Genomic DNA, 24,782 nt, shown 5'->3' with positions numbered 1-24,782 from the left:
CGTTCAACTCGGGGGGGGTGGACCCTTCTTGGCGCCGCCCCGCAGCCAGCGTGGTGCGAAACGCGGTGCGGAAGTGGCGTCACCGCGGCGCGGGCGGGACTTCCGGCGCTCGGGGCGGCGAATCGGAAGCTCACGTCCAGTCGCGTGGCCGTAGCTCCGCCCACTCGCCACCCGGGGAAGTCGGTCCCTGCCGCCCACCGCCCAGGACCTGCCAGCTGGGAGCCCGAGGTGACTCCGGGGACGGCTGGGTTTTCTCTGGGAGGGGAAGCGGAGGCCGAGGGCCGGGCTGTCACGTTGTCGCAGTCATTGTCATCCCGCGGGGAAAGGTGGAGCCGGAGGCCCAAGAGATTCCTAGCTCATTGCTGGGTTTTTTTTGTGATGAGGGGCTGGTTGCAGACCTCTCCGCTGGCACGTGCATCAGAATCACTGGGTGACTTAAGAATGCTGATGCACGGGCCCCCATTCCAGATCAGTTACATTCGAATCCCTAGAAGTAGGGCCCAGGCATCGGTATTTTTATTAAAGTTCCCCGTTGTGATTCGGATGTGCCAGGAACATTGTGATAAGCTAGATCTGGAAGGGGAATTCGGACTGCCCATCCAGCCCAGTATCTAAACATCAGGTCGCCCGGGGCAGCCTTCTTCTTGGAGGGATGAGTAGGATATTGGTCCATCTCCTTAAAAAATTGGGTTTTCTTTCTTTTCTCTCGCACTTTGACCTCTGGGAAGTCGGGGGTGGAAGTGGAAGTTATCTGGAGAACATTTGTGTGCATCTTACCTGTGGAGATGGAGAATGCCTTTGCCCTTTTCCCTTACTCAGTAGTTAAATTAAACCAGTAGCCAACGAAGTACCCTTTAGCTTTGAAATCCAGAGAGTTCCTTGGTACAAACCAGTGGGTTCTGAACAATTTTTTTTTTTCAGAAATGATTTTTAAAGTTATTTCACAGGCTAGGTTCTGGATTCAGCTGTCTTGCACCTGAAGTCAGAACAGCATTACTCGAAAGTCCAGACTAAAGATTAATAACACAAATAAGACTTCTGGGGCTATTTACTCTCAACATACAATGTGTACTTATATAGTTTATAAAATTATAAAATTAACAGTTCCTTTGGGATGGCAATGCGAACAGAAAATTGTATATTTTGAAAGATTGTTAGTAACTTTGGATGGGCATCGCTGAAGGCAAGTTCACTGGAAGGTGTGCAAATCTGTGTGTGCTCCTTGCTCTGCTGGGAAACTATATAAACTGAAGCTCCAGAGAGAACTTCTCATTCTAAAACTTGGACAGAGGGTGAAAGATTATTGTACCTTTTAGGGTCCACCATTGAAGGACAATGTGAGGTGAGAGGGATGGGGGAAATGGGACTTGTAGGCTGGAGTTTGCAGAGTTTTCAAACTAGCTACAGAGCTGGAACTACTGATCTACAATAGGAAATCCAGCTGCTGGACAGAGAAAAAAGTGAAGAATGTATAACTATAGTTGGTCAAATAAATTGAAAATACCTTTTATTTTTAAATATATTTTATTGTTGTTTTTTTTTTTACAGAGAGGAAGGGAGAGGGATAGAGAGTTAGAAACATCGATGAGAGAGAAATATAGATCAGCTGCCTCCTGCACACCCCGTACTGGGGATGTGCCCGCAACCAAGGTACCTGCCCTTGACTGGAATCAAACCTGGGACCCTTCAGTCCACAGACCGACGTTCTATCCACTGAGCCAAACCGGTTTCGGCTGAGAATATCTTTGAAAACATTATTTAAATAACTTACGCTTTCTGAAAAAAATTGGAGCTTTATGATAAAGTCAGAGTTATTTGAGTGACTAGCTACTCAGTGATTTTAGAGAGGGTAGAGGTAGGAGGAGAGCGTGTTATCGGGAAATGACGATCCCAATAGCATCCAAGGAAAGGAAATATTAGCCATGATTTTTATGCTGGAAGAAAAATAGGAAATTTAAAAGAAGTAGATTGCCGAATCCATGCCTACAGGTAATTGATTAAACACCCAAAGGAGGGGGGCATAATGAATGCTGTACACATTCAGAAAAGAGAGATGAACATGAAATTACCGTGTATGTATTTATAGAAGTAAAGTTTGAAATAAGGCTCCTGAAATCTGCTCATGGTCTTAACCACTTTTAAACTAGCCATGGGCTTTGCTGGTAGGCTCTGCACTTGTATTACCTGCCTGTTCAACACTTAATCCTTTATGATCACACTAGGTTTTTTTACTGCATGAAGGATATATTTACAGTGAAGAGATCTTACTGTCTCTTCTTACGAGTTGTATTATTATGTCCCCAGTTATCCCAGTTTTCAGCTCTCTTATTGCCTGTTGTGTTTATGAGTCTGAGGGTAACTTCTCTTTGGGTGTCCTCATATTTCACTTGTGATTCTGACGTTAGTCGCATGGGGATTTGGTGAACTTTTATTTTATTTATTTATTTATTTTTACATATGTGTCCTTATTCCCCCATTACCCCCCCGGCCCCCACTAATGCCCCACCCCCCTGTTGTCTGTGCCCATTGATTAGGCTTATATGCATGCACACAAGTCCCTTGGTTGATCTCTCCCCCTTACTCCCACCAACCCCCACCTTCCCTGAGGTTTGATGTTCTGATCGACATTTCTCATCCTCTGGATCTGTTTTTGTTCATCAGTTTATGTTGTTCATTATATTCCACAAATGAGTGAGATCATGTGATGTTTATCTTTCTCTGCCTGGCTTATTTCACTTAGCATAATGCTCTCCAGTTCCATCCATGCTGTTGCAAATGGTAGGAACTCCTTTTTTACCGCAGCATAGTATTCCATTGTGTAGATGTACCACAGTTTTTTAACCCACTCATCTGCTGATGGGCACCTAGGCTGTTTCCAAATCTTAGCTATGGTGAATTGTGCTGCTATGAACATAGGGGTGCATATATCCTTTCTGATTGGTGTTTCTAGTTTCTTGGGATATATTCCTAGAAGTGGGATCACTGGGTCAAATGGGAGTTCCATTTTTAGTTTTTTGAGGAAACTCCATACTGTTCTCCACAGTGGCTGCACCAGTCTGCATTCCCACCAGCAGTGCACCAGGGTTCCTTTTTCTCCACATCCTCGCCAGCACTTGTCATTTGTTGATTTGTTGATGATAGCCATTCTGACAGGTGTGAGATGGTACCGCATTGTTGTTTTGATTTGCATCTCTCAGATGCTTAGTGACTTTGAGTATGTTTTCATATGTCTCTTGGCCTTCCTTCTGTCTTCTTTTGAAAAGTGTCTATTTAGATCAGTTGCCCATTTTTTGATTGGGTTGTTTATCTTCTTTTTGTTAAGTTGTATGACTTCCCTATAAATGTTGGAGATTAAACCCTTATCGTTGATATCGTTGGCAAATATGTTCTCCCATGCAGTGGGCTTTCTTGTTGTTTTATTGATGGTTTTCGTTGCTGTGCAAAAGCTTTTTATTTTGATGTAGTCCCATGTGTTTATTTTCTCTTTAGTTTCCATTGCCCTAGGAGCAGTATCAGTGAAGAAGTTCCTCGGCATATGTCTGAGATTTCTCTGCCTGTGGATTCCTCTAGTATTTTTATGGTTTCCTGTCTTATGTTTAAGTCCTTTGTCCATTTTGAGTTTATTTTTGTGTATCGTGTAAATTGGTGATCGAGTTTCTTTTTTTTTTTTTTTTGGCATGTATCTGTCCAATTTTCCCAACACCATTTGGTGAACTTTTAAATAAATCCATTCACAGATCCATCACTCTTGCTGACGAATTAAACGATGCCATTCTGTGGGTAGACTGTTATCCATGTTAAAAAGAAGAATTCATTGCATCGTTTCTGTCTTCCTCCTTCCCCCAGCCTAGATTTCTTTGTGACATTACTTACTGCAACATCCAGAAGACTGTAAACTGGGGTTTGAGGTTGAGGGAATAAGGAAATAAAACTGCTCGTGGGCTCCCTTGCCTATGGGTGGCTGTTAGAGACAGAAAGGTGTGGCCTTGCTGAACTCGGAAGCCTATACGCTTGTGGGAGGCCTTGTCTGAGAGGTAGAGCTTGGGCTGTGGAGGGTAGAAGACCATTCAGACTTGATGTCCAAAGCACTGAGCAGGGACCACGCAAAGCCACAGGAGGGAGCCAGATGAACTTGCCAGCCTTACTAGCTGCTGGGGAGAGGGCAGGAAACAGTGCTCTCAGAAAAACCTCATTGTGTTACTTCTCTTAGGTGAGGAGGTTCCTACCAGTGTGTGTTATTGGAAGTCATCCACTCCGATAGGGTTATTACGGCATACACAGAGATTCCTTAGAACCGCATGACTCAATTTATGTAATTCAGATTTCTCACCATATCTTCGTTTATTATGAACGATCTCCAGCAGACACTCCTCCTCCTTCCTTTTGCCTTGTAATGAAGGCCTAATTAGATCCTGAAATTATCTCATTGGCTCAGAGAATCAGATCCGAGGGAGCTTTATAGGAATGGTACAACTTTCAGGACTTTAACCAGCATAACTTATTTAATGACTGCCTTTTTTGTGTATTCCTATGCAAAAATCAAAGCAGGTGAGTTTTCGTTGATTTAATTTTCAGAATTCTAGTGGGAAAGGAAGGCAGAGAGGAAAATCCAGTTACAGATTTATCGTTTTGAGGGAAATTTGTGCTCTTATTTTTTTTTATCTGGTTGCTATGACACACCCTAGATCCTATATTTATAAGAATATAAATGTACAATGAAAAGAAGATGTACAATGCCGCATTACTTATTTGTGAAGTTTTCAAAATCACTTGATGGAAGTAGTCACAGTGTGTCCATTGAAAACTACAAAGCTCTTGTCTGTTGTTATTCATGTATATTTATGCATTTAAAAATGTCTTTTCCAGGATAAGCAGATTCAATGAAGAATGAGTGCATTTTTCAAGAAAGGCTTTATAGGAAAATAGGTTGTTGAAGACTCAGAGGCACTGTCTTGTCTGTGGGTCTCGGCAGTGTTCAGTGAATGACCTCAATGCTGTATTTATTCCTTCCTTCTCTCATGGCTGAGGACAGACAATGAATTCGGTCTCTGTACTTGCCAGGGCTCAGCTGGGTAGTGACTATTATGCCATTGTACTCACGGGGGAGGGCTGCCCGCTTGGTAGTGCCGTGGAGCCCGGCCTGCCCTGACATTACCAATCTCTTTTCTTTCAGCTGCATCATCCCATCGGTCCACAAAATGTGCTATGATAGAGTAGCAGACACTCCTAGGGAGGTAGGGAAAGAAAGAGAAAATGAAAGACCACTGAAAAGGCATCTAAGTCTGCTGCAACCATAAGCTTTCTTTCCTTTGAAATGGTAGTGGTGTCTGATGGTGGTGCTGCCATAATGTCTAGAATTATTTTAATGTTGGCCTTTCAGAAACGCAGGTGTTTTTATTAAGCACTGTGCGTAGAAAGAATAACCAGCTTTGAAAAGTTGACAGGACCCTTCCCTTGGGAGCTAACTGGTGCAGCTAGCAGGGGAGGATGCGTATTCCTTCTTCCAATGATAAGACAGTGGGAACTCTCCCTGCTTCCCACCCTTGTGGGGCCACTGTCTTGCTCACAGCAGCTGGTAGAATGTTCATCAGAAATCCTGGAACTGCATGTGCATCCTTAAGTCCTGTCGATTGATACTGTTTTTGCAGGAGTTTAAGGTGTTTTTTTTTTTTCTTAATTAAGTCTTTAAATGTCTATGTAGATCTTTAAGAAGTGATTCAAGTTGCTTATTTAGTCATGGAGAGGATTCTTTTGTTCCAAATATTAGGAACTGGTCACCAACTTTGGGGTTGATCATAATCCCAGTTCTCTTGCTTCCACTCGTCTTATTCCAAGTTTAAGTGTGAGAATCCGAAGTTTTTCCAGTGATTTCCAAGTGGAAAGTGAGGAACAATTAGGATGCTCAGCATATTGAGGGCAGTATCTTAATGATGTATGCACATAAAACAGGTGGGCAAATGATGGCCCACAGCCGTGGTCGGCAAACCGCGGCTCGTGAGCCACATGCGACTTTTTGGCCCCTTGAGGGTGGCTCTTCCACAAAATACCACGGCCTGGGCGAGTCTATTTTGAAGAAGTGGCATTAGAAGAAGTTTAAGTTTAAAAAATTTGGCTCTCCAAAGAAATGTCAATCGTTGTACTGTTGATATTTGGCTCTTTTGACGAATGAGTTTGCCGACCACTGGCCCACAGCTTTTCTGTTGTACTGCACAGGAGCTAAAGATGGTGTTTACATTTTTAAAGGGTTGTTCTTTTCAATTGAAAAAAGAGACTATATGTAGCCCATAAGCCCAAAATCTTTACTATTTGACCCTTTACAGAAAAAAAGTTGCTGCCATAAAATACCAAGAGTAATACTGGAAATAGTGAGCTAATCCTATATAATAAAGAGCTAATATGCTAAGTAGACCAAACAGCAGAACGACCATCCAGACAACCGTCTGGATAATCTTCCGGATGAGGCCAGGGGTGTGAGGGGCTCTGAGGGCCGGCCGAGGCAGCCGGGGCTTGCAAGGGCTGAGCCCCTTGCACAAATTTTGTGCATTGGGCCTCTAGTCTATACTAATAAAAGGATAATATGCTAATGAGACTGGACATCCTTCCGGAAAAAGCCACAGTGGCGGGGGCCGAGGCAGAGGCGGTTAGGGGTGACCAGGCCAGCAGGGGAGGGCAGTTGAGGGCAACCAGGCCGGCAGGGGAGGGCAGTTGGGGGCGACCAGGCAGGCAGATAGGTGAGTGGTTAGGAGCCAGCAGTCCCAGATTATGAGAGGGATGTCCGACTGCCAGTTTAGGCCCAATCCCTGAGGGGTCCCGGAATGAAGAGGGTGCAGGCTGGGCTGAGGGACCTTCCCCCCCCCCCTTGCATGAATTTCATGCACTGGGCCTCTAGTAATAATAATAAAGCTCTATGCAAGCTGGTATTCTTTTTTATGTGTTTTTCTATACTTTATCTGATTTAATTTTTCAGAGATTGATTAATTTGTCATTCTCAGGAACTATTTTTAAGCAACTATCTGTAGGATTTTAGGAATCTTACAAATAAGATGTAGGAGGATATTATACATAGGTTTTGGAATTTGAGAGGAGGGGAATAATAAAGCCAAGGATGAAATTAGCATATTTGACATACAGCCCCAGGCCTCTGAACTTGCTGGAGGATGGCAGCAGATGTGATTGTAAATGTCCTAGTGTCTGTCCATACCAATGCAGAAAGCACAGACTAAGATTGAGGACAAAGTTGCCTGTATCCCATCATTAATATAAATTCCTCTTTCCTAATGGCCTCGGTCTTAAAAGAGTCTAGACCAGTGGTCGGCAAACTCATTAGTCAACAGAGCCAAATATCAACAGTACAACGATTGAAATTTCTTTTGAGAGCCAAATTTTTTAAACTTAAACTATATAGGTAGGTACATTGTTATTCACTTAATTAGGGTACTCCTAAGCTGGCCTTTGCTAAAAACTCAAGGGGCCAAAGAGCCGCATGTGGCTCGCGAGCCGCAGATTGCCGACCACTGGTCTAGTGCTTCAGCTGATTGGTTGGTGTACTTAGAAATAGGCGGCACACTGGGCTGAATCAGAGCTGCTTCTGCTTCAAATGCTGAAATCGGCTTTCTTCGGTCATCTCAGCTCATTGTCCTGGTGTCTTCCTTGCAGAAGTGGTCAGTGTACCTTGCATGATCTCTAAAGCAGTGTACCATGGCGGCCCTTCTCTCGAATTATTTGTTGAATTAAAGGCATAAATAAGTCATCTCTCCTCAAATTAGTGCTGCCCCCTTCTTTTTAATCACAGCCACTGACATTTAGCAGCCTGGTGAGCATGATGGATTACACTTGAACTTCTCAAGCAGTTGCCTCCTTTATCACATCTGCCTACACTTCTCACTCTGCAAAGTGGAGCCTCTCGAACACCATCTCGTGCATTTTCAGAATATTGCTACTGCTACTTTAAAGCCAGGCTGGATTGTCCCAATTCTAAATAAAAGCAGGCTTTTCTGAGGTCTATAGTAGTGTTCAGTGACATTAATGTTTATTACATATCCAAGGCTGTCAGTTTAGGATAAGTACTATTCACATTAAACTGGTTCTCAGTATGTTTTTTTTTAATATATTTTATTGATTTTTTACAGAGAGGAAGGGATAGGGATAGAGAGTTAGAAACATCGATGGGAGAGAAACATCGATCAGCTGCCTCCTGCACACCTCCTACTGGGGATGTGCCCACAACCAAGGTACATGCCCCTGACCAGAATCGAACCTGGGACCTTGCAGTCCACAGGCCGACACTCTATGCACTGAGCCAAACCGATTAGGGCCTAAGTATGTTTTTTAAGGCTAGAAGTCTGGATTCAAAACGCTTACTCTTCAGAAGACATGCAGATGTCTCCTCGACTTTTCTAATTTAATTCCTAGGCTACTTGTGAATCTCTAAAACAAATTTGATTAAGACACACATGGAGTTCGCTTTAATGCCGTTAGGTGCTGCAGGCTCTCAGAAAGCGATTCGGGTGTCAGTGATAGACAGATGAAAACTGGCTGCAGGTAATTAGCACTTAAAGGCTGCACCTTACAGTTTAGCACTCAAACGTGCACTGACTTCTGCCATAATTTCATTTTGGGTTCGTTTTACTTCTCTGGGTGGCTAGCCCCTGAATTGTATTGACTGTTTTAGTTTTCTTCAGTGGCCTGTAAAGCACATAGCAGTTAGCCAGGTTTTCAGATAATGGCTCATGTTTTACTAGGAAACCTTTAAATTCTACTTTAACTGGTTAACTGCCACGATATTTTGAATTTAATTAAAAAAGGTCCGCCGCTTGCATCTATAGACGCTTATGGCGTACAAATGGTTAAGAGTAATGTGGACTGAATGTGCACTTACATTTTCACTGCATCTGTTAACCTTTTTCCCGTTTACTTTCACTGCATATGTGTGTGTTTCTGAATTTAGAACAGTGAACAGGAAGTGTGGGTTATGTTTAAGATAAATTTACAGGAGGTCATGTCAGCCCTCTTGGAAATACCCTATTTGAAAGCTTATTATATTTAAAAAGAATGCAAATGATTCTCCTTTAGGTTAAATCTTAAAAGAAGTGGTCATTTTACCATCTCAATTTCAACATTACCCATAGTGAAACATCTGATCGAGATTACAAAATAAGTCAAGTTTATTTCTTAAGGCTTGGAGATTTTTTAATTCTATTCTGTTATTGAGTGAAGTTAGGAAAAATAGGACTCTTTCAGTATCTGATTTCTAAAGTTTCAACTCCTAAGTAACTGCTTAGCAACACATTGAGTTAGTGGTTTCGTCTAACTACAGTGGTCGGCAAACTCATTAGTCAACAGAGCCAAATATCAACAGTACAACGATTGAAATTTCTTTTGAGAGACACATTTTTTAAACTTAAACTTCTTCTAACGCCACTTCTTCAAAATAGACTCGCTCAGGCCGTGGTATTTTGTGGAAGAGCCACACTCAAGGGGCCAAAGAGCCGCATGTGGCTCGCGAGCCGCAGTTTGCCGACCACAGGTCTAACAGATGCTTAAATGCTCATGCATTTTAGGGTATTATTTTTTTGTTTAACTTTTTAAAGTACACTCTGATATAGATTGTCATTTTAGTAGCTCTGAACTCTTGAACAGAAGGAAAAATATTACGTAAGTCTGTTTTACATAGGTTGTAAAAGGTGCAGATTGAACTTTACCTTTAGGTATTTCCTGTCATATCAGTAAGTCACGAGCACTGAGGTAGTGGGGAAAGGAGCAAATCCGGGCCGAGCCAGGCTGTTGAGCAAAGGCATTCTGCATGGTGGCTCCGGGAAGAGCCTCCATGGAAGTTTCTCCTCCTGCAAAGGGGCGGAGTGGTGTCACACGCTGGCTGAGAGGTGCTTATCACAACCCAAACCAAAATAAGGTCCATTGAGGGGACTTAAAGAGCAGGGTACAACCCAGGCTGGAAGATGTCTTATTTAGAAGGGCTTCCCCAAGACCCAACAAAGGTTTCTGGTGAGTTGGCAAGAGGAACTCTATTCTATTCAAGCCTCAGGGACATGCAAGTTTAATTTAAATAGACATTGGCATGAGTTAAGAATTGGTACATAAAATAAGAGTTGTCAACTTTAGTTCATACTCTATATATTTTATATACATACTAACTACTATTTACATGGTTATTTTCAATAGGGAAACAAGTTCTGTTGTTAAATCTCTATGTCATTGCACTTTAAGGTAGTGACCTTTATGCTACTGGGGGCATCTTGCGTGTGTTTCAATAGTGCTGATGTAGAGTACAGCTTGGGGAATACTGTCAATAATATTGCGATAACTATGTACGGTGCCAGGTGGACACTGGAAATACCAGGGGGAACACTTTGTAAAGTATATAATTGTCTAATCACTCTGCTGTACACCTGAAACCAATACAAAAAATATTGCAAAGTAAACTGTAATTGAAAAACAAAAATTAGGGAAACCAGTACTTGAAAAGTGGAGTGGCCCTTGAGCCACTTAATCATACCTCAGGGGATCCCTCCTTTTCAGACCACAAGGTCATGCCCAGGTGCCAGGGTCCCGTAGTGGTAAGTTGCGTGAAGACTAGGCATGGTACTGGGCAAGAGGCACCCTATGAGAAGCTGCTTGGCAAACTACAAAATAGCCATGAACATCACATACGTATACTGACCAGATGTTGCCCTGTGCTTCGTCTTTCCTAGTTCCCGTGCCCATTTGGACTTTCACAATCAGAGATGGCAGCAAAGGTAAGATTTTTTTTTTTAACTTATAAGAGAAAAAGGTAAATTTTAGTCTTTAAACTCTTGGTGTTCTCATTCCATGATGGAGAAGACCAAAGAAATACATCAGAAACGAAAAGTAAAAGCACTATTGGGTGCGTTGCTCAACATCTTTTGTCCCCGGCACTGAGGAATAGGCTGGGCCAGCAGGCATTTAGGGGGCAGAGAGGGAGGGTCCAGAAAACATGCCATTCATTAGTCCATGTGGTTCGTGGCAGGCCATTTCAAACTGGGGACTAGTTGCTTAATTACAGTGGATAGAAAGGGCCAAGGTGATAGATGTCCAGTCCTTATCTCTCCCTGCATCCTGTCTAAAAATGATCATTACTAGCTTGTGTCCCACTTTTTTATTTATTTTATTTTATTGATTTTTTACAGAGAGGAAGGGAGAGGGATAGAGAGCTAGAAACATCGATGAGAGAGAAACATCGACCAGCTGCCTCCTGCACACCCCCCACCGGGGATGTTCCTGCAACCAAGGTACTTGCCCTTGACTGGAATCGAACCTGGGACCCCTCAGTCCGCAGACCGACGCTCCATCCACTGAGCCATACTGGTTTCGGCTGTCCCACTTTTTTACAGCCATAACGTTAAGCTAATTATCCTGTGCATACCTCATGTACACATACTTCAGAGCAGGTGTGCATACACTCAATTTCCATTGTGGGCATGGACCTGTCATACCCTCTTTGGCCAGCAGCATCCTAAAGTAGAGTAGGTTTTTAGTAGATACTCAATAGATATGTGTTGATAAGTTGATTAAACATCTTGAGGATGAATTGTGATGTCTAGCCTACACCTCCCTTTATTTTGTAGACGACATCATCGGAAACTACTGTGCCTTGGTCCTGTCATCCAGTATATGCAAGATACTGGCAGCATTATTATCAAGCAATGGCTTGGATGCGAAGCCACCAGAATGCCTATCGGAAGGCCGTGGAGTCTTATTTCAGTTCCCCCTGGTACTTCACTCCAGGAGGTCTTCCCCAGGGCTTTTATGCTCACAAAGGTAGAGCCCCTCAGTCCTTCTATGACCATCACTTGCCCTCCCAGGACTCCCACTGCGGTTATTCACCTTCTCCAAGGACTGTGCAGCGTCCTCCTGAAAGCACGAGCGAAGACCAATCTTGGACCACAGAAGAGGAGGCGGAGACCGACTCAGAGGATGAGGTGGAGTATGACCTGAGCAACATGGAGATCACAGAGGAGCTCCGCCAGTACTTCGCGGAGACGGAGAGGCACAGGGAGGAGCGGCGTAAGTGCAGAGCTGCCTTCACATGCGCCCTTGCCTTGCCCTGCATTCTGCAGTTTTATCGCCCCCAATCTATACATTTACTTTCTAACTCCTCAACTGGGTGCAGATACTATTCCAAACCCAATCACAGGCCTGGAAAAGCCATGGTGACATTGCACCTCAATTATATTAGTTTCCAGAGCTATTTTTATATAGGACTTTCTTTTTAGTTCTAGAACAAAGCTTAACCCAGTAGTATCTCTAACGTTTATTGAATGTTAGAGACTCCACCAGATGGAGTGTGCATGTGTGCATATGCGTGTGCATACATGTGTGCACGCATGTGTTCCCTAATCTACACTATAGTCCCTCGAGGTACTAAACCCATTTTACAAATGAGGAAAGTGCACCTTTTGAAGGTTATTTGACTTATTCCATGGTACACAACTAATAATTTGCTGTCAGGAATCAAACCAAGGTCTGCCTGACTCCAATTCCTGTGCTTCTTGCTCATGCACAAACTTAGGGATTGGGTTTTGTACCTAAGACAACTGGGTTCCTAAAATACTGTTGCCAACTCATTGGTGCATGGCTCTGAGCCTTCCCTGGTACTGCAGACCTGCCATTTCTTAAATATTAAGCTCCCTACCCTCAAAGTAGAGATCAGTCTGAACCTAAGTAGAATAACAAAATGCCTAGTACTTACTTAAATTTTCCGATTTGATCCTGAATCGAGACTGTCTTCCCAGGGGTTAGAGAATTGTGATAATGGTCTTATATCTTCAGTCAGAAAGCAGGGATTTTTTTTAAAATTTATTTTATTGATTTTTTTACAGAGAGGAAAGGAGAGGGATAGAGAGTTAGAAACATTGATGAGGGAGAAACATTGATTAGCTGCCTTCTGCACACCCCCTACTGGGGATGTGTCTGCAACCAAGGTACATGCCCTTGACCGGAATCGAACCCGGGACCCTTCAGTCCGCAGGCCGACGCTCCATCCACTGAGCCAAACCGGCCAGGGCAGGGATTTTCTTTTTTAAGTTTCTGACTACAAAGATCTATAACTGCTTTTGGTGCTCTCCTTACTATTGAAGTTATCAGATCACTTACATTTTAAGTGTCTCTAATAAATATACAAATATCTGTTATTTTCTATTATAATCAGTAGCCAGTCTCAATATTGTTTATATTGAGTTCTAATTATATGACAGTTTGCCTATCATTTTTAGTAAACAGAAACATGGAAGTCTGAGAAGAGTTTCATTTCCATTTTGAATGATCATATTTTCATATTGATGGCCTACCATTTATTGATCTAGGAACTGAGCAGTGGGCTTTGTATAAAGCGTCACACCCTTTAGTGTCTTTGCCCGTCATTCTTCCTTCTCTAAACTATTCATTCAGGTGTTGTTTTTTTTACTTCCCTTCTTTCGATTAAACTGTTGACTTCTTTGGTGTGCATTAGAAAGTATATCCAAAGAAGTATTTTTAAAACAGCACTTACAGTACACATAGAATACATTTCTTTCCTTGAGCTCCAGGAAGGAAGTCTACCTTTTTTCAAAATACGTACAAAATAACCATTTGACGTGTGAGGGAGAGTAGGCATTGGCCCATGTCCACATTTGGTTGGAATGCTGTTTGTTACTTTTGAAAAGGAAAATATGATGATGGTGGAGCTTATTTCTGTTGTCCTTACCAGTAGATGTTTTTCCCCCAAGAGAGTGATAATTTTATGATGAAAGTTGCAATTAAGGATGAGAGCAAACCCAGTTATTGGAGAGGCCATTTTGACTTATCTGCTAATCTACACTAATAAAAAGAGAAAGATGCAAATTGACCATACTTTCATGACACCAACCAGCCAATCAGGAGTGAGTGTGCAAATTAACACAACAAAGATGGTGGGTAAATTTGCATACACAGGCGCCAAGCAGCCGGGGGCAGTGTGTGACGCAGGTGTTGCACACCGCCCCAGCCACTCAGGGCCTCTGGGCAGCGTGGGAAGGCGAGGCCAGAGCAGAAAGGCGGGGCCGGCAGCCAGGGAAAGAAAGGCCCATTCTTGCACAAATCTTCGTGCATCGGGCTTCTAGTGTAAAATAAACCTGATACAGTTATTCAATAAAAAAATAGATATGAATGAAATGAACAGAAAATAATGAAATGTGTTCTTCCAGGGTGAGCAGTTCAGTTACAGATATGGTTAAGAACTATCCCCGTTCCTTCCTCTTGCCTTTGTCAGTTAGAATCCTAGGTAGGTTAAAAAAAAGTCATGAAAATTATCTGCTACATTGGGCCTGGCACTTAATATTATTTTAAATGAATGAGTAACGCATTTTGTTATTAATTATAAGCCTTAAATCAGAGGTTTTGAAATCTTACCCCACGAAGTGTTAAACTTGCTATGGTTCTGTGAGACATTTTACAAAGTGAGTTAGGCTTGGAATGCTGTATGAACTTGATGAACTTCATGTTTTGGTTGATAGTATTCCTAAGTCATCTTCGTTCAAGGCTCCAAATTGCACTGTTGTCATTGCTGTTATGGGTTGAGTTGTGTCCCTTAAATAAGATATATTGGAATCCCAACCCCCACCTCCCCAAACCCCGGACCTCAGGATGGAACCTTATTTGGAGATAGGGCCTTTATAGAAATAATCAAGTTCAAATGAGGTCATTAGGATGGACACAGACACACCCAGGGAGACCGCCATGTGGAGACTGGATTTGTGCTGCCACCAGGCTAGGAACTACCAGGAACTAGGAGAGGCCGGGACAGATCCTTCCCCAGCACCTTCCCTGCCGAGGGGGCACGGCCCTCCCCACCCTTGAACTCGGACTTCTGACCTCCAGAACCGAGACCGAACATTCCCATTGTGCTGAGCCACCAGGTTTTGTGCTCTGTAACGGCGGCCCTGGGAAACTGTACAGTCACCCTGCGAGAATTGTCTTTGTTCCCAAATGCAGTCCAGGAGTGGGACATAAAGGGAACTGGAAAGGTCTTACCATCTCTATGAAGAAAATGGGACGTATGTTTGTTTTCCCATGACCTAGAGAGCAAACCAACAAAAAGAGGAGCTTTGGCCGGCTGGAGTGGCTCAGTGGTTGAGCGTCGACCTATGAACCAGGTGGTGAGGGTTCAATTCCTAGTCAGGGCACATGCCCAGGTTGTGGGCTCGATCCCCAGTGGGGGGCATGCAGGAGGCAGCTGATCAATAATTCTCTCTCATCATTGATGTTTCTATCTCTCTCTCCCTCTCCCTTCCCCTCTGAAATAAATAAAAATATATTTTAAAAGGGGAGTTTATGAAAACTCTTACGACCTTCATCCTTAACCTTATTCCCCAGTATTTACATTATTATTAGTAACACTAGAGGCCCTATGCATGAAATTCGTGCAAGAGTAGGCCTTCGCAGCTGCCTCAATCCCTCCCTCGCAGCCACAGCAGCTGCCTCAATTCCAAGGCTGCAGTCCCAGCTTTGTCTAGAAGGTTGCCTGGAAGAAAGTTGTTCCGCTGTTCGCAGTTCAGTCGATTTGCATATTACGCTTTTATTATTATAGATTATACAGAGGCAGCTATGGCAGAACCACTCAAGTCACAGGGTTCCACCACATAGTAGCTAGAGATTCTTAACCTCTTGGGGGCCACCTGCCCTAACCTTTCTGTGCCTCAGTCCCCTCACCTGTGAAATGGGGATCCTAATTAATGGGGTGGTAATTATGAAGATTAAATGAGATAAGAGAAAAGTTAGAGAACAGTGCTTGGTACAAACTCAGTGCCCACGAAATGTTACTTGTCATGGTTAGTTGCTAATAACTCATCTTTGATTGTGGATTATTAACTATAAACTGGTTTTATTCGGGTAACTGTCCTGCTTAATGCTTGATTCAGATTCTGTATATATTTTAGAAAGTTGCTCTCTGACTTCCAAAAAGTCATATATTTCTGCTCTAGGCAGCACTTACCAAACTCTTAAATTGATCACAATATTTAATAATTAAATATTCAAAACATAAAAGAAATAAATTTGGGTGTCTTGTCAAATTTAGTCTCTAACACAATTTAGTCCATGTAGTCATTAACACAACTTTTAGTTCTGTTGCCAGGACATTCTTGCTCAACATAACTTACTAAAGTAAAATACTTGGGCCAGAAAAACGAACCCACCCCCCATTACTAATAACAGCACTGAACACATTGAGATGCCACTTCTTTGTGCTTTTTAAAATGCGTACTTGTAGCAAAATTCAAAGCTACTTGCCCTAGAGTTTCTGCTCTGCTTTTGTGTCCTGCAGTCTGCCCTGAAAGCATTATGAAGTCCCCGGGAGGCGTGAGAATTGTCTGGCGAGGGTGAGAATCTCACTGCTAAAGCCTCGGTCTCTATTAGAAGTAGCTGCCAGGGCTTGGCCCTGCACCCCCAATAACAAAATAATGGGCAGTGGTTCACCGGCATTCTTTTTTTCACCAGCACTTTTGGTGAAATCCGCATATAGGATGAATACGCATTCCTTGGAGCAGTAATGAATGATGGGATTCAGATGTAAGTGATTTGCATGCTCAGGGTGCTTTCCAGTCCGTTGCCTTCACTAGAAACAGTGGCGGTTTAGTCCTGTACACAGTCGGGAAATGCTTCATAAAGCGGTAAGGGACCTGCGTAGTGTGAATACTTGCTTGAAGTTGTTTTGTCTTGCTCTTTGAACCACTAGAAGCTACTTCATCATTAAGGGCAAATTCAACTCTGAATATGAATCATTTAGAGAACACAGAATTTTATAAACTCTTACCAGCAAGGGAAAACGTAGCTCAACTTGATTTAGCTTTTCATCTGCTGAATCTTGTTTAATATTTTCTTAGGATAAAATCCTTCAGACGAGACAGCATGTTCTTGCCTGTGGTTACTACTCTTCCAGCTAGTCTCTAATTTACCATATTTCGATGATAAGAGCAAAAAAAAAAAAGGATAAAGAACTTTTGTGCAGTGGGAACAGGCATGCTTTTGATTATGTCCTCATTTCCAAATGAGATGTTTCCATTATTTAAAACTTGAGTGGTAACATTACTTACAGGAAACTAGGCAGTTGTGAAGTTTGAAAGGTCAGCTGTGTTTTCACCTACTTCTTAGGGAAAATCTTTATTGTTAGGTTAAGAGAAGTATCATTTTTTTAGGCATAAATAACCATCGATTGCGACTGCAAGGGTATAGTCCTGACTCTTCGAGGGAAAATGCGTGCCAGTTATCGTTCCCCATAGAGAAGAAAGCTTCGAAACAAACACTGCCCCTGTTGTCTCCGGCTTCAGCCAGTCAGATGGTTATCACGTGTTTTGGGGCTAGTTGGTGGGTCAAAGCAGGGACCTGTTCGCAAAGAGCAAACCCAGATAAATCAAAGGGAAGAGGAGATAAATCAAATTAAAAATGACACCTACAAGAGCTATCTATGGTGTGGTCCATGGTTACTTTTGCAAATGAAGGTAGAGCCAGTGACCCTGGTGGTCAGAGGAGGAGCTTCACAGGCTAATTGTGGGCAGCTGGAATGTGCTTTAGGCTTTGAGGGATGGGGTCAATTGGGAATGAGAGAAAGGAAAAGGGGGTAAGGCCACCCCCAGTTGGCACGCAAAGTGCTATTCTTATCAAAGGGTCCAGATGTGTTCTTCACACATTTGATGGGAACATCTGCTCCATTGTATTGCGTCTACCTAAGTAAGGAGGTTTAGACTATCTGGTTGGTCCCCCTTCTATCCACCCTCTATGGAAAACGAAGGATATAGCGAAGGTTACAGCCCTGTAGTTAGTGAGCCATTGTGGTTTAATCAATGAGACTCAAGTGTGGAATAATACTGATTGAGCATAATCCCGCCACGCGTGTGTTTCATCTAGTCCAGCTGTTCAGACATGCATAAAGCCAATCAGTGAGAAAAAACATGCAAAAGGCTGTAGAAAAGTGGAAGGGGGGGATGGAAATGCACTTTTATTTTAAAAGTAGGAATGGTGGTTGTCCACTGGCTTATATTTGTCATGGAGTGAGGGCTGTGGGGTGAGGATGGCAGACCCATCAGAAATGGCTCCACATCTGCACCTGTGTCTGGGTGTGTTGCTGACAAGTCAGAAAGGGGGCATTCATGATACAAAACAAGTCTGTGCTTTCACTCGGTTGTGCTCTAAGATCATTAATTCTAGCAACGTAGCAGAGAATATAATCAGAAAGACATGCTAATGCTGAAAAAATGAGGGAAAATAACATTCTTCAGCACTCATTTGTCTTAGTGCTTTGTCCTCCAAAATGTTCTGCCTATGGGCTAATAATTTGTGGAATAATGAATGCATGTTTCCCTGTTCCATGGGCTTCTCTGGGGTCCAAGTCATTTCCCATGATTTTTTTTCCCTTTATGGACATAAGTCTCTATTGGCAATATCATGTAAATATATAGACTCAAGCAAAAAATATCATCGTTCTATATCCTAAACCCAGATGAATCCAGTACAGTTTCTCCTTAATAGTATAATACTGACTGTTTTTCTTGTTTTAACCCTATGTATATATTACCCCGTAACAGTTTCCCAGGGCTGCTAACATATTACCACCAACTAGATGGCTTAGAACAACAGAAATTTATTCTCACAGTTCTAGAGCCCAGAAGTGCAAGATCAGGGTGTTGGCAGGACCACACTCCCTCCAGAGTCTCCTGGGCTTTGTTTCTTCCAGATTCTTCTGGCTCCTGGCGTTTGGTGGCTTGTGGCAGTATAGTTCCAACCCATGCCTCCAGGTGTACATGGTTTTATCCCTGTGTCTCTCTTTGTCCTTCTCTACTTCACCCTCATTGGATAGGGTCCACCCTAATCCAGTATGATCTCATATCCACCCTTCCCTTAATCACATCTGCAAAGATGCTATTCTATATATATATATAAAAGCCTAATATACAGTGTCTCCTCGGGAGTTCAACTGGGAGACTGGGAGTTCAACCGCTCGCTATGACATGCATGGAGCAAAGGAAGGCCCCAGCCAGCAGCCAGAAGGCCCCGATTGGCCCTGATCACTGGCCTGGACTAGGGACCCTACCCGTGCATGAATTTCGTGCACAGGGCCTCTAGTTTCCAAATAAGATCATATTCGGAGGTTCCATGGAAATGTGAATTTTGGGAGGACGTTAGTCAACCCACTACAACCCTGTTTTAAAGCTGGAATATAAAAAGAGTATGATTTGTATTCAAACAAATTCCCATGACCAAATATCCTACAAGAAAAAGCCTCTTGTAACATCGAGTCCCACAGCTGTTTCCAGTAAAAATGACCCACCTCTCCGCAGCAAGGCACCTGTTCAGTTATGTCTGAGGTGTGACGTTCCCCTTCTCTGCTTCAGTCACCTGATTCTCCATCTGCTTGGATGAGCCCTCACCTTGTTTTGACAGGAAGAAAAACTGCTAGTGACTGAGAATCCTTCTCAGTGGGAGGAAGGAAGCAACAAATAGAAAACAGAATCAGAATAAGGCTTGTTTGATCCCCTAGGTCAGTGGTCGGCAAACTCATTAGTCAACAGAGCCAAATGTCAACAGTACAACGATTGAAATTTCTTTTGAGAGCCAAATCTTTAAACTTAAACTTCTTCTAACGCCACTTCTTCAAAATAGACTCGCTCAGGCCGTGGTATTTTGTGGAAGAGCCACACTCAAGGGGCCAAAGAGCCGCATGTGGCTCGCGAGCCGCAGTTTGCCGACCATGTCCCTAGGTCAGTATACATGAAAGCACTTTCAGCCAGTCTGAGGGTATTTGGTTTAAGCTGGCTGGTTTTCAAATCTGTAGTCCAGCCTTGGAAGATTTTTCTTCATTGTGTGAGTAAGTGGAGGTGAAGTGACTCAAATGTAAGGAAACAAGATCAGTCCCCAACCTTGGCTCTTCCCTCAGCCTCTCCCAGTGGAGGCTCTGAGGTTCTATTGTAGGGGAGCTCCACCCAGCACCTTTTGTGATTTCAGCATCTGTTTCTCTCTCTCTCTCTGGGTTGTCATCATTTTTCTTTAACAGCATCTGGAAGAAACAGTTGTTTACAAAAAAATAATGTATGGCCTTTGTCCATACTTTCTCTCAACGATCATTTCCTGAGCACCTGCTGTGTGTCAGGCATTGTGTCCTCCTGGGACTGGGGGTAGAGGTGAAAAAAGGCAACAGGGACCCTCCCCCTTCCTGTCCCTTAAATCCATGCAGGAAACCCGGAAACTTACAGACTTCTTGTGGGCAGGGAGGGAACAGAGTTGGGCCTTAAGTTTTCTCGAGGAAGGCTGGGTGGGAAGAGAACAGCAGAGGACTGTCTTTTATTCTTGCAATGTGTGAACTAACTTTTTTAAGAACTAAAACCCAGTGGTGGCAACCCATGAGCCGAGTTCAAACTTGGAAAGTTGCACAGGCTTCATAGACTGCCAGCTAGGGTTGCTCTGTGCGAACAGTATTTCATCCCCAGATATCAACAGTAAGAAAATGTCTCTCGAGCCCTAGCCACTTTGGTGTGTCAGCCTGTAGACTGAAGGATCCCGGGTTCGATTCCAGTCAAGAGCACATGCCCAGGTTGTGGGCTCGATCCCCAGTGGGGGGCGTGCAGGAGGCAGCCAATCCATGATTCTCTCTCATCATGGATGTTTCTCTCTCTCTCCCTCTCCCTTCCTCTTTGAAATCAATAAAAATATATTCATTTTTAAAAAAGAAAATGTCTCAACATAGAATTATGACACCCATTTAATATTGGTAAGACAGTTTTTGTCAGAAGAGTAGCAGAAAGAAGCATAATTATAACCATGCTAAATTATAAGGAAAAGAAAACTCTAGATGCAAAAGTAAGAAGGTTAAATTCACATATCCTAACAGCAGAGAGCAACACTTACTAAGATAGCGAGGAGTCCAGTGTTTATTCAAACTTCTAAACTCAGAGACTTCGATTTAGACAGGAAGTGGAACATCTGTTGTGTCACTTAATCTGTTGAGAAGGCTGATGATAGTCTAGGGACAAACTTGAGAGTGAAAGGACTGTGACCTGGGAATCTCTGTCCTCTAGATGCAGAGGCTCGGAGGCCCCAGCAGACCCACATGGGATTGTGTCCTGCAGGCCAACAACAAAAGGAGAGCCCAAGGATGGGTAATGGGGCCAAGGCTCTCCCAGGTGGGACTCTCTTCCCTGGCTAATGGGGAAATGCCAGGCCTTCAGAGGAGTAGTCCTTAAGAGGCAGGGTGGGGAATAGATTTTAAACACCCATGAGGACTGGACAACTTACATCCTGATGTTTCAAACTTCTCAGCAAGACTGAGAATGAGAAACAAATGCTTGTTGACCTCCCATTCGTTTCCATATTAGGTCAGTATTTTGGTTTAGGTCTGCGTTTCACAGTAAGTCAATGATATCTTTTCCCTGGATAAGGTAACAGGGATATGGTCTTCATTTTGACAGTCGTTTGGCATATCAGTGCATTGCTTCCTTATGTGAAAATGAACTGCAGATGTGCTAAGATAGAAATGGCCACATTTTTAATAATGTTTCCAAGTTTATAAAACTCTTCCCGCCTAGTCCAAGGTGTCATTTATAAAGAACAGGATTTATGAGAGGGACTGTGCATAGCCATATAAACATCTTTCTGTGCACACTTGGTTCCCTCACTTTTGTCCCCCCTGGCGACCCATACTAACCTTTCTTTCTGCTGCTTTTAACCAGAAAAGAATGGTTTATGGTGTTGTTTTATCCCCTACAACCATCTTCACTCCTTATTTGGTAGCATTTCTCTTGGTAGCAACAATAGCTACAGATGGATGCGTTCTGCTATCAATTTATGTTCTTGACCATCGCTTACAAAAATCTATGTAATAGGCTAAATTTTACCTTCTGCAGCATTGTTTTGCTGATATTTTATGCTCTTATTTACATAAGAATAAAAGTTATATTAGTACTTGTTATAATAAAAAATAGAGAGGGGGAGAATAAATTGAATACGTATTTCTTGCTTTACAAGAACCATTTATTTTTTCATTCATTCATTTACTTTAAATCTTCACCCGAGGAAGTGTTTATTGATTTTAGAGGAATTGGGAGAGAGAGAGAGGCAGACAGACATTAATGTGAGGGAGAAACATCAATCGGTTGCCTCCCATAGATGCCCGGACTGGGGATCGAACCCACAACCTGGGGATGTACCCCAACTGGGGATTGAACCTGCAACCATTCTGATGTATGGGGTGATGCTCCAACCGAGTCACCCAGCCAGGGTAAGAACCCATTTAAATTAATAGGAATGAAAACATACACTGAGTAGCCAGATTATTAGGATCTCTGAACGCATAATAATATGGCCACTCAGAAAACATACACTGAGTAGCCAGATTATTAGGATCTCTGAACGCATAATAATATGGCCACTCAGTATGGCCTCTTTTATATATATATATATATATATATATATATATATATATATATATATATATATATATATATATATATATATTAGAGGCCCGGTACATGAATTCGTGCATGGGTGGGGTCCGGCCAGCCTGACCAGGGGGAGGGGACATGGGGGGTTGGCCGGCCTGCCTGCTGGTCAAACTCCTGGTCGAGGGGACAGTTTGCATATTAGCCTTTTATTATATAGGATATACACTGAGTGGCCAGATTATTACGCCACAGTTCAGAGATCATACTAATCTGGCCACTCCGTGTATAACGATGGCACTTGAAATGGAGCCTAAGGCAACCTGAGCAGTGAAAAGTCAGATCCCATAGCGAGGACATAGACACCCGGCTACATGGCCAGTGGTGTTAGGTGGTTAGAGCCTCAGCCTGCGCACTGAAGTTATCTCTACCTCCTTACCTCTTTAGCTTTGTTAATGTAGCAGGAAGATTAGACCACAGAGGTTTCCCATCCATTCGCAGAATTCCCCTTGTTCGGCCCGCGTACCTTTGGCAAGTGTTCAATCACTTGACCTCCTGTTGGCTGGTAAGTGTGTTTTAGATGCATGGAAGGATAAGTCATGGTGGTCATTGCTCTTTCTGGATTACCTAAATTCAGTTTTTCTGCCACCACCTCTTCCGTGGTGGGGAGTACTTCTCGCAACACTGGCCTTTCCAGGAAGCCCTGCCTTTCCCTGCAGGCCTGGTTGGGTGTTTAAAACCCAGTGAGCCCCACCTGCCCTTCCGGGTTGGGCAAGATGTGAGCTGGCTGCTGGATGAGGAGAGGAGCCCAGGTGCTGGCAATTTCTCCTGTTTTCAGGGCTGCTTCCAGATGTTGGGTGGTTTGGGGTGGCGCGTTTCCTTGTGGCTTGTTGCTATTTCTCTCGGCGTACAGCCCCCTGGTAAGGGAACAAGGAGCTTCATAACTAAGTAGTGCCTTAGAATCGAGAGAACCTCTCAGCTGGCACAGCTGGGCGTGACTTCAGTGTGAAAGGGAAAGCTAAGGGACTTGGGGGACTGCCCCCCGCTGCACGTCTGGCAGCCGTGAATTCACCCCAGTTGACCGTGTTGGCTTGTTCTCAGGGCGGCAGCAGCAGCTGGACGCGCAGCGCCTGGAGGACTATGTGAATGCCGACCACGACCTGTATTACAAGACGCGCCGCTCCATGGAGCCCCCCTCCGAGAGCCCCAGCGAGCGGCGCCAGGCCGAGATGAAGCGCTTGTACGGGGACAGCGCCGCCAAGATCCAGGCCATGGAGGCCGCCGTGCAACTGAGCTTTAACAAGCACTTTGACCGAAAGCGGCCCAAGTACTGGCCGGTCATTCCGCTGAAGTTCTGAGTCTTGGGCCCCGGGCCCCGGGCCCCCAGCCATCACCCCTTTCCACTGGGATTTGCTCCTTCAACTGCTTATGTGCATTTTTCTCAGGGAAAGGGGACCTTGTCCTGAGAAATCAGCATGTTCACCAAAGTGCCAGTGGGTCCGTCATGTGCGGGGGCGGGGGGGGGGGGGTAGAGGGAGGATGAAGGGGGGGAAGGGTCAGGTAGGGGGGAAGATAATCTTATATAATAAAGAGCTAATATGCTAATTATTTTTTAATTTTTTTAACATGCTAATTAGACTGAACAGCCAAACGACCTTCCAGATGAAGCCCGGGCTGCGAGGGCCAAGCCCCTTACACGAATTTTGTGCATCGGGCCTCTAGTATAATATAGCAGCTGTTTTTAAGCAGCAGGACATGTACTGTTGCCTGCTTGCATTTTTGACATAAAATGATCATTTCATATGCGTTACACTGTTCAGTCCATTGAAGTTCTCACTTAGAGATACTGCCTAGGTTTTTGTCTTTTTCTGCTTGCTTCTATCTGGAGCCCAGCTGACCTAGGCAGATGCCTTAAATGCGGCAGATGTGGTCTCCTGCCGGAACTCCTCCCCCCACCACCACCACGTGGTCCAAGCATGCAGCCAGACAGGGACTTCTCTCCCTGCGAGGTCAGCACGCATGTGCTGCCAAGGGCCCGAGAGTTCATATTTTGGGCTTTCAGGCTGCAGGTCTGTGTCCTGACTTCTCAGTTGTGCCCTTGCCACGCTGAAAGCAGCCATCCTATATAATAGAAGGCTAATATGCAAACCGACCAAACGTTGGAATGACCAGTTGCTATGTTGCACACTGACCACCAGGGGACAGCTGCTCAACACAGGGGCTCATAGCTGGTAAGCACATCTGTGGTGGTGGGAGCCTTTCCCGCCTGTGAGGCAGTGCTAAGGAGCAACAGGCCTAAGCCAGCAGGCAGACATCCCCCAAAGGGTCCCGGACTGGGAGAGGACGCAGGCTGGGTCAGAGATC

At 43.9% G+C, this 24,782-nt stretch overlaps 1 protein-coding gene across 2 annotated transcripts; it reads left to right on the top strand.

Moving 5' to 3' along the window:
- The first annotated feature begins 156 nt into the window (after positions 1 to 156).
- Positions 157 to 23,917, top strand: GEMIN8 (gem nuclear organelle associated protein 8). 2 transcript variants are annotated; one of them, XM_079765388.1, is made up of 5 exons: positions 157 to 228; positions 10,710 to 10,754; positions 11,166 to 11,267; positions 11,604 to 12,042; positions 23,520 to 23,917. In XM_079765388.1, the coding sequence occupies exons 2-5, from the start codon at positions 10,743 to 10,745 to the stop codon at positions 23,774 to 23,776; spliced, it is 810 nt and encodes a 269-aa protein (XP_079621514.1). In that variant the 5' UTR covers positions 157 to 228; positions 10,710 to 10,742; the 3' UTR covers positions 23,777 to 23,917. The 2 variants fall into 2 exon arrangements, with proteins under 2 accessions (XP_079621514.1, XP_079621515.1); XM_079765389.1 differs by lacking the exon at positions 11,166 to 11,267.
- The last annotated feature ends 865 nt before the right edge of the window (positions 23,918 to 24,782 follow it).

The sequence above is a fragment of the Cnephaeus nilssonii genome (genome assembly GCF_951640355.1).
Source record: "Cnephaeus nilssonii genome assembly, chromosome: X".
NCBI lineage: Eukaryota > Metazoa > Chordata > Mammalia > Chiroptera > Vespertilionidae > Cnephaeus > Cnephaeus nilssonii.
This window is presented reverse-complemented; position numbering and strand designations above follow the sequence as displayed.